Raw genomic sequence first — 11,152 nt, forward strand, 5'->3', positions numbered from 1 at the left:
TATGAATTTTAAATTTTTACGAAATCACGTAAAATAACGATGTACCCTAAAATAATATTTATTATTCAAAAAGTATAAGTCGTAGAAACTTGAAACTTTCACCAGTAGTTAAGAAAAATAAATTACTTGTTTCAAAAAAAATATATATATATTACAATTTAATCATAGGTAATAATATAATATATCCTAGACTGACAAATCATCTCCGTTCAGAATTGTTTTTCGTATACAATGACACCTGTCATTGCATTCAAATAACACATTCATTATAGTGACCTACTCTCCACCTCTACTATACAGCAGAATGATATCCACTTGCCCACCCTTTTTATTATTTAAATTTAGTTTTAAAGTTAATTTTTGTTATATTATTTTTTTAGTTTTTTTCAAATAATTGAAGAATAATTATTTAAATATACTTTTTTTTTGTTATTAATTGTGCTTTAAAATATGAGAAAATAATATTAGAAACCTTAGTATGAATAGTACATAAAAACAACAAACTAAAACTATTTGCTGCTACAGCAAATTTTGGCCCAATTCGTCCCTGAAAATAGCTTTAATAATTTTGGAATAAACTTAACTAAAAGAAAAAAAATATTGAAGATTTAACTTTTTCAAATTAATTTGTTTTCATTTAAATCTATAATAATTTATTATAATTTATAAAATATAAATACTATTCCTAGTAAATAATTATTAATACTATAAATTATTACATTTTAATGATAGATACATATTTTTTTTTATCAAATATAATATAATTTTAATAAAAATAATTTTTTCATCATTTTAATGTTATGAAACTAATGAAATAAGTAGTGTCCTACCCACAGCATAAGTATTACCCAAACACAATTTCAAGGACCTATTTTTTATTTATTAAATGAAGAGACTAAATTATTGTGTTACACCGCCTATAAACAAAAAATTTCATCGAAAAATCATCATCAACTACTGAGTGCTATTGAATTATTTGGAAAAAAATTAATAAACGCTATAATTACAAATGTTATTTTTATAATTTTCTTTAAAGTATAACATATTATGATTTTATAAATTAATTCATAGTAGTACAGACATATATATTTAATTATTTAAACAATTTATAAAAATGTACAATATAGTAAATAGTATAAAATTATAATTAACATCATGGTTGAAATATACAGGTTATTGCATATCGACAAGAATTATTGTTATCATCAGATACAAAATGGCACAAATTACAAAATATATCAATTTTTATTATCATGAAAAATGCGCTGACATTAAAAATTGATTTTAATCAATTAAACACGTTGTCCCTTTACGCTGCCATTTTTATTTTTATCATCAAATATTTGATTGATAAGGGGTATATATTATACAATTACCTTGTATATTTCAACCATAATTAACATATTTATTTTAAAACTAATTGGGTTCAAGTTCTTTTGAATTTACCTAACATCTGAGAAGTAACATTCAATGGCAGATTTTCAATTTAAATTCCTGCAATACAATACTGTAATAAATTTATATTTTACCATCAATAGTTTAAATATAACACATGCAACTGTAAACTTTTATCTAACTACTTCTAAATTTAATATTTATCCACATTAAGCATACATTTTTTGATTATAATTTTGTACAGGATGATAATAATAATAATAATAATAATAATAATAATAATAATAATAATAATGATAATGATAAATAAATAAAAACAAAATGATTCATACATAAAAGTACATTAATATTAGTACCAAGTAATAATTTTTAAATTTTCAAAATTTTACTTAACAGGAAAAAGAGTTTTAGTAATATTGTTAAAGTAGTCAGTTATAATACTATTTAATGCCAAAAAAAAATAATTCACAGCCTTAAAGAATCATTAATGGTACAGAAATTATAATAAATTTGTATTTAAGTATATTTAACTACTAATGTTGTTTCATATCATAATTTACAACAATAACAAAGAATGATCACCTGAACTGGCATGTCGTGATTTTGTATTTGAACAAAATGCTTCAAATACTCTCAAGACTTTCCCATCATCTTCAAATGTTCTTTCAGCTATATTAGAAAGAAAACATTTTAATTTTAATTAAGACTTAGGTACATTACAATTAAATTACCCTAAGTCCAAATCTAGGTTGTAAAAATAACATTATTTTAAAATGTAATTTAAAAATATAATACAGTGGTAATAGCAATATACTATAATCAATAAAGTACTAAGAATATTAGAAACATTATAAAGCTGTAAGGAAAGGGATTGCTGTAAAGGAGATAACTAATATTAATAACTAGTGAGAGAGATTATTTATAATATAATTTGCACATTAACTTTGGATTTTATATAGTGGAAATTAGATTTTTAGAATATATTTTTATAATATAAAAGTTAATTTTAATTAATTATAATTTAAAAATTGCCAACAAACACATTGTTAGATTTTAAGGCCCCACACAAGTTTACATTTTAACAGTTGTTACAGAAGAATTTACAAAAAATAAATAAAATAATGTAAAAATAATGCATTATGTTTGTAATAATGTAACATTATTATTATAATTATGTAACAATTTAAATTATGATACCTTTGCCAAGAGAGATTTAGCTATAAATTCTATCACACTGATGTTACATATTAATATTACAAAATGCACAGAGAGGGATAAGAAAATTTTTTATAATAAGGGATAGGGAACACAGTTCATTATTTTAAAAGTCCATAGTTTATTTACTTACATCTTTTAGTTACACAGATATTTTTTTCATTAATGTTGTGATAAAATTGAAGTGGTGGAATGGGTCTAAGTCTTGTCACATCCCAAGCTAATCTATTACCTTTTTCCATCTAAAAAAAAATATATATTTGAAATCAAAAATCATGAAGATTTACATACAGCACTGATAATGTAATATTAAGTTTATATAATAAGTTATACAAATAATAATTTAAAATACATTTATTTTACAGTTAAAAAGAAATATTAACCACAGCAATTAGCATGAAAAATTTAAATAGTAAATATTTATTATTCATTCAATTTTAAAATATTAAATTATTTTTGTTAGTTCATTATTAAAGATAGGGTTGTATAAGCATGGATAATTAAGTTATGTTAAAATGTATGCTAATAGCATAATGTATTATAGCATTAAAACCACTATTTAAATAATTTAATACACATTGGTGGAAAAATTAAGTCTGAAATGATCGGCTATGTGATTCTAGGCATTTATAACATATTTTATAATTTTTAAAGCTAAATTATTAAACACTACAATAATGACAAAATAAAAAAAGAGAGAAAATAATTTAATTTTTACATAGACAACAATCAGTAGCGACTTAAATTCTTGCGCGACAGTAATTGCACTCTTTTGGTAAATACGAAAAACAAAACAAACCATAATAGAACCATAATATTATATTTATAGAAAAAATGTATACTATAGTATTTTATACAGTGATTAGATAATTTAATTGTATAAACTATATAATGATCAAACCCTTGGTATATGTACTATGTATGTATATATAATTTGGTTGCAGTGATGGTTACAAGGCCAAATTAGCCAGATTACCCCAACATTTTCTTTATGAAATTAATTGATTTTTTTTTGTTGCGAAATTGAGTTTAGGCAGGTATATACAATTTTTTTTTTTTGCATTACCAAGTCAAACCAATACAAGCCGCTACTGCATACAATCAATTATCTTACTGTGCATCTGTATATACAGTTGTATAATAAAAGAATTATTTATAAAAAAAAATCAACTCAGCAAATGTCAGATGTTAGTTTCAAACTGTATAATGTGTGTGACACAACTAGCAACACAATCACAGTCAAATATAAATTAATATCTTGCCTGAATCACAACTGCCAGGAGGTGCCTGTAGCTTTTTTTTGAGCCACCAATGTGCATAAAGTTCAGAACGAAATGTAACACCTTTGTCTAGCGGCTATAGAAGCTTTATTATTCAATGACAATGAATCTATGTCTTCAAAAATACAAGAGTTGATATGTAATGATGAAGAACATTTACACAAATTTTCAGAATTGCTACTAGATGTTTCAGTAGGTGGTAATGGTGACTGCTGTGCAATAGGAATTGTGATATCAGCCAACCCAGAATCAGACGATCTTAAACTGTTATGATCTTTAAAATTAAAATATTGAAAATCTTGACTTATTTCTGTATCTTTTTCATCTTCACCACTGTTATCATAACAGTAAGATGTTTTTAAATCACACAAGGAAAATGTACTATCCTGATTATCTGATAAATAAATGTCATCTTTATTATCTGTATTTAGCAATGGAATAGTCAAATGTTTTGGTTTTAAATTTTCAATATTAGATTCGTAGTTCAAGAAATGTTGATTATAATTATCAGTCATATCTTCCTTATACAATGTCGACATAGTCAAATCTTGACAGGCTTTGGTTTGAATCGGAGTGAACAACAGCTTTTTCCCATATATAATTTTTCCATCTTCTTTAAGAATCATTGACGAGCAATGTCTTGGTGATGAAATATCATAATTATTGGATACATTAGATTTGTCATCATACTGTGTTCCTTCTAGACATTGTTGTTTACTTTTACAAGGAGAATAAAAATCACTATGTTCATTATTATAACGCCTAACAACTTTTGATGTATCAATATTATTTATGTACTGTGTATAAAGAATTAATTTCAAAAGGGATCTAGTTATAACACCCTTGCATACTAAATGTGCGAAATAATCACTAAGGCGACCAAGGCTTAGACTTACTGATTTACTAGATGTAGTATTAGGAACACACTTATTTCCTAATTGCTTGTTAATTTTTTGTATCCAATCAATTTGCTCTTCTTTGGACTGGCAAACGGCGACAATGTGATCAATTAAAGGACCTAAAAAATATGTTATTTGTATTAAAAAAAAAAAAAAACTTTCGTTTCAAAAACAATGATTACTAGATTAAAAATTATTTCTTACCAGATATTTCAAAAGCATTTTTAATGGCACCATTATTATCTAATTTTTTGACACAAATTCCACTTAATGGAAGTTTACCCTTAAAAAAACACATAAATATAACTGTAGCTATATATATATTCGCATTTTATTTAACAAATAACAATTAAATATTGATAACTAAAGTAATAAAAAAGTAACATTTTTTTTTTTTCAAAACCTGAATACTATTTATTCAATAAACAATATACCAACATTTACTGTCTTTGCTTTTCCAATGAAAAAACAGAAAAGCCTCTATCTCAATCTTTATTTCAATCACAATTGAGTATAAAGTTACTTAAATGAATTAAAGATAATTATTTAATATATTTATGTGCAATGGTGAATATTAGTTATCTCTATTGTATGTAAATATTCATTAAAAAGGCAAGATTCAGTTCACGTTATTATTAAATGTTGACATATGGTGGCTGTTAATAAAGGACAAGGACTGAAAGTTTAGAGATTATTATCATTATTATCAAAAAAATAGTAAATTTAACATTAATATTGATTTAAAATAACAATTTTCATACATGTTACAGATACCTATCAATCCACAAAATATAAAGTTAGTTAACATACAAATAATTGATGGTAAAATTTATAAATTTTAATAAATACAAATTTGTAATTAAAACCAATCAAGCTTTGCAGTTAACAACTATCAGATTGTGGAAATTTACTATAACTCATAAAATAATCAATGGACAAATAAAGGCAGTAAATGTCATTTAAGTGTTGTGTTAAGAAAATAATAATAAAGATTGTACCATTGGCTTACTTCGTATATAAATGAACTTAGTCTTTGGGATACTGATAAAATAACTAAATGAGTAGAAAATAACATTAGATATCTATCTTTATGCTCTGAGCCAAATGCAACAGAACCAATTTTAATTGCATCGCCTAAACTTAATGCATCAGTGCCTTCCCATCCTTGAACAACTCCACTTAATATTGATAATTCCAATTCTTTTTGTTTCCTTGTTGATAAACATACACTCTGGAAAATTAAATGTAATTTTTTCAATATTATCATACTATAAATAAATTAACAAATTAACTATAAAAATCAAAGAAAAAGAAAATTTTAGGGAAATAAAGAAAATATTGATTTTATGTAATTTATTCTGAAAACATTATTTTAACAATAAAAAAATATTAAAAAGTTTCATGATCACATCTTTTTAAGAATTTAAAGTAATTATTAAATGTAATTTAAATAAGTAATTTGTTTAATCTCTCAATGATAGGCAATTAAATATTGAACAAATCAACCTAATAATTAAATATTAAAAAAAAAATGTGTTTAATGAATATATGAAAAATTATGTTCAGGGATATGAATATTGATAATAAACTAGTGAATTGCGTTTCGATTGTATTTCACTCCCAGATGAATTACACCTCCAAAATGTTTAACAATATTTTGATTTTCCCATTATTTAAATAATACCTTAACAGATTAGATGGTAATATACATATTATAGACATGATCTGTTCAATATTACATTTATACGATTGAGTTTTTCAGCTATTATAAAATGTATATATACAGGTGTTTCATGAAACAAATTGTTTTTTTTTATTCAAATATGGATTATTCAGGAAGAAAAATAATTTTAATTGATAGTATTAGGTTTTGATTTCATAAACTTTTAAAGATAATATATGTTTGAGATTTGTTTGAAATCATGCAAATCTTATTTTAAATACAAAAATAATTGTAATTTAATATATTCAACTTAAAAAGCATAATTGCTTATTAAAACCAAATTATAAACTAATAAATCAACAACAAATTAACAATGCTCTTAAAAAAAGGTGCTATCGATATTTTGTCGAAACCATCATAACTTTTACATGCTGAATTGATGAATAAAAGATAAATTGATAATTATGATACAATAACAATTAACAATGTTGATATACAATTAAAAAAAATATTTGTTATACAGATACATCTGTTTACTCAAAACTGTCAAATAGTATTAACTATTAAGTGATATAGCACAAATCATCTAGTTCTAAAAAATAGAAAACATTTTACCTACCAAAAAAAAAAAAAAAACAATTGAACAAATTCATGTTCAATGTCATAGTAGCTGTATTTTATTTTTAAAGATATAAAAATCTACTAACCGCAATTTCTTTATAAATGCTGATGGATCGCTGAGTATCTCCTCTATCAACATGACTTTCTTCAAGATGTCTTTCCAATTCTTGAAGCATCCCACTATACTTGTCTAATCTTCTAAATGGTTTGCTTAATGACACAGTCAGCACTAAAATTCCAGGACTAACTGCACCTTGTGTTTCCATTATTTGATTTAATTCATCTCTAAAATTTATTTTATTTATTAAAATCATGTAATATGTAGAGTAAATAAATTAATCATTTAAGCAAAAACAAAATAATTAATAGTCCATACTTATATTTATCAATGATGTTAACTGCTCTAGGATGAGAAGCGCAATATTGCAAATGCACAGTCCGAATAAAAGATGCTTTATTTAGAAACAGTTTACCAATTCTTTGATCGGACTGCGGTAATCCAGAGGCTTGTTCTAATGATTCTAAAAGCTCTTCATGAGTTTTTGAAACTTCTTCAATATTATTTACTAATTGATTATACTCTTCGATATTCATTCTATTATCAAATTATTATTATTATTATTATTATTATTTATATTTAAATTTTATTATACTGAAAATGCAGTACATATTTGAGTTTTTCAAAGGAATCAAAAAACTTTGGATTAGTGTCTTCAATTCAGTAACATGTGCTCTTTCAGATTCCACAATATCCATGACAACTACAGCTCGGTTAGCTCTTAACTGTTCAGTTAAATCAACCGGTATGTTTGGCACTTTATTGTTTGTAATATGTTCTGCTGTAATAAAATGTACAATATCATATAGCTATAAATTAATTTAAATTAATTGTTTACCTTGTGGTTTATATTCTCTGACATAATTTGATGGAAACCAACCAGTTTTTTCCTTAAGAGTTCCTTCCCACCAGCCACCATCTTCTTTTTGGGTGACAATTACAATATCTCCTTTTTTCAAACACAGCTAGAAGCAAGATATTACAATAATTTAAGTAAAAAAAATTAAAATTAAATAAAACATAATTATAATCATATGTATGGGCTTCCGTGCACTTATATACGCTTTCAAGCTAAGCACACAATTAATAAATAACACTTATTGAGTATAAAATATATAAAAATAATAAAATCATACCATAATGTTGGTTCAAGGTCTCCTCTAAGGGATATAAAATGATTAAAGACATGAAAATATAATATTACAATTCAATAAATATTTAAGCAAATAAATATTATTGGCAATTCGTAAAAATATAAAACAAGCAATAACCAAAATATCAAAATGACATTGAAAATAAGCGCAAACTTAAGGATATCAACAAATTATTTTACCTCGTCATTATTTTTTCCTTTAAATGAATATACAGCTTGAACAAGTAATGGCTCATTAGAAGTCATTTTGGATTCACTATAAAAACTTCATGAACTGTAACAAAATAAAATAAAATAACTTATTAAAATATCAACTTTATTTATTTTAACTGGACAGTAAAATTAGTAATGCCTCATATTACTCAGAAAGAAAAAAATTATTATTGATAAAAATGATTGTGAACTTCATAGTGCTTGTTATAAATAAGAATACCTAGGATTATGTATTTTGGCAAAGCTACAGTAATGACAAAATAAAATATGGTATGAGTGTGTTAGGAATGTTGGACTAAAGCCAATTCATGGTTGAGAATGTAACATTTGGATTTAATTTTTACCGTAGGTATTAACATAATAAATTGAATGGAAAAATAACATATATTATATCAAATAGATACAATAATAAATTGATTTACATTTACCAAAATAGTAATTTAGTCTTACATTCCATTATATTTTAATTAACCATTGATTTGAAAACATATGGTAATAATTAAAAGTTGAGTAAAATATACATACAAATACCTTTAACTTTTGACTTCGATATTTTTTAATTTGTATTGATAATGCATTAATACATCTAAACCATTAGGCATTTAATTAACACCTATTTATGTGAAAGAAACTATTAAGTATTAGATTATATAGGTATTTAGGTACTTATTATTGAAATCACAGATTACCCGCTTACCTATACCAATTAATAATTATTGACAGTGTAATATACATACAAACTCACCCATCAAAAAATGCTTAAACTTAATAATGTATACTATTTTCACTAAATGTTAGGACTAATAAAATGTTAAATATAAAGTAAACTTCAAGACTTTATGTTTAAGTAATTATGATACATTTTAACGATGATACAACAATTTCTATTCAATTAACTATTAAAAAAATAATTCACAATTCAAAATTATTGTAAAAAACTTAAGTATTCAGTAATAAATGATAAATTATTTGTTACAAACAGGTGGATTAAAATATTAATGTGTATGATCATTAACACTAAAATAAAATAAACATTTCGATGTCAAATTCACAGATAACAACTTATCAATAATAAATGTGGCCAAATGATTAAAGAAAAGTATCCAAAGATATTAAGTGTACATTATCACTTACCAGATAAGTAATCAATTTCTGGCATATTATTTCACATTATTACTTGGACGCATGTTTAAAATGTTTAAATGCAAATGGCATTATTTCCTTGGTGTCCTAGAAGTATTCCTTTCTGAACACAAAATTCATTTCATACATCAAAAAACCTACAAATAAAACAATAATTGTACGTACGTTTTTCTTTAATATTACTATCACAGATAAAATATTTGATAACAATTTATTAAATTAAGCTTCCCATCAAAAATAAAAAATTAATACATATTAATGTATTATTATTATTTTATTCCGTCATACCTATTAATTTTACTATGTAGATCAGCTGTTCCCAACTTATGGGGCATGAGCTGCGGGTAGCATGTGTGACTGGACCGTGGACCATAATATAATATTATAAAATAAACAATACACTATTCAGTTTTATTCTAATTATTGACTTTCATAGAATGCAAACAATGTTAAGAATCTCATTAAATTATTTAACTAGTAATTAGGTTCAATAAAGTTTTTTTTTAATGAGCAATTGTTTTATATGTATATAAGTGTGCTATTAGTAGGCCTCAAAGATTTTTTTTACAAAATTTGACTGGTGTGCCAAATATAAGTAGCAGCAGCTGCGCAATGATTTAACAAATTAAATTTTCGTTGCATACTATATAATATTATTACTATTCATACATGAATGTAAATTACAGACATATATAGGTACAAGCAAAAAATTCATAAGTATCAGTATAATATAGGTAGATAAATGAGTGACTGGTTGTTTTATTTACGACTTACATCAAATGTGATACCACCAATAATTACAATTGTGTAATACCCACTATCTCGTTGTTGTTTTAAAAACTTAAAATTTCTTCTTTTGTGTGTTTGATTTTAAAAGGTACTTTTCACCAAATTTGGCAGCAAAAAGAATCTAGTAATACTGCTCTTTTAGTAGTTCTTTTAAATTTTATAAGTTTTTGAGAACATCATTTGATTTACCATCGATACCAGAAATATTTAAAAGTTAACTCTTAAATATTTTTTTGATATAGCAAATGCCATAGTTTATTTTGACAATTTACTCTGTGCAACGAATACCAACAAAGAATAAATACATAAAACTTAAATAAAAGTTCTTGCTATGACAAAAAAAATAAAGCATTAAGTTTAATGTAAATAAATTGTAATTTTATCAAAATATAGTTAACTATTATACTATATTAGCTTAACAATTACTTCATTATTCATTTCATACATATAGCAAATGTAGTATAATATAGGGTTTTTAGGTTTAAAGTAACATATATGATGCATTAAATAAAAAAATAATTTTTCAAATGTATGTAATAATACCAAAAAATGTTCTGTGTGGCTTCCTTTGATAAATTGAATAACAACTAATCGAAACTCTAATTTATTCCATACATATTCTTATAATTAAGTGCGCTAATTTTTAGGTTGATATTAGTGGTAAATATACAATATTAAAAAAACTGTATTTTTGACATATCCCCAAAATATCTAGTCACATGG

At 24.1% G+C, this 11,152-nt stretch overlaps 1 protein-coding gene across 5 annotated transcripts; it reads right to left on the reverse strand.

Moving 5' to 3' along the window:
* Positions 1-1,107: 1,107 nt before the first annotated feature.
* LOC113555938 (rho guanine nucleotide exchange factor 7) lies at positions 1,108-9,453 on the reverse strand. 5 transcript variants are annotated; one of them, XM_026960572.1, is made up of 12 exons: positions 9,243-9,448; positions 8,465-8,558; positions 7,970-8,096; positions 7,741-7,912; positions 7,450-7,668; positions 7,160-7,358; positions 5,799-6,020; positions 4,994-5,072; positions 4,787-4,908; positions 2,744-2,852; positions 1,978-2,064; positions 1,108-1,494 (listed from the first exon to the last, which is right to left on the reverse strand). In XM_026960572.1, exons 2-12 carry the CDS (start codon positions 8,528-8,530, stop codon positions 1,487-1,489), a joined length of 1,410 nt encoding a protein of 469 aa, XP_026816373.1. In that variant the 5' UTR covers positions 8,531-8,558; positions 9,243-9,448; the 3' UTR covers positions 1,108-1,486. The 5 variants fall into 5 exon arrangements, with proteins under 5 accessions (XP_026816373.1, XP_026816372.1, XP_026816374.1 ...); XM_026960573.1 differs by lacking the exon at positions 1,108-1,494 and adding an exon at positions 8,268-8,291 and having other exon boundaries at positions 1,782-2,064; XM_026960571.1 differs by lacking the exon at positions 1,108-1,494 and having other exon boundaries at positions 1,781-2,064; positions 7,741-7,909; positions 9,243-9,453.
* Between the last annotated feature and the right edge of the window lie 1,699 nt (positions 9,454-11,152).

The sequence above is a fragment of the Rhopalosiphum maidis genome, chromosome 3 (genome assembly GCF_003676215.2).
Source record: "Rhopalosiphum maidis isolate BTI-1 chromosome 3, ASM367621v3, whole genome shotgun sequence".
Lineage (NCBI taxonomy): Eukaryota > Metazoa > Arthropoda > Insecta > Hemiptera > Aphididae > Rhopalosiphum > Rhopalosiphum maidis.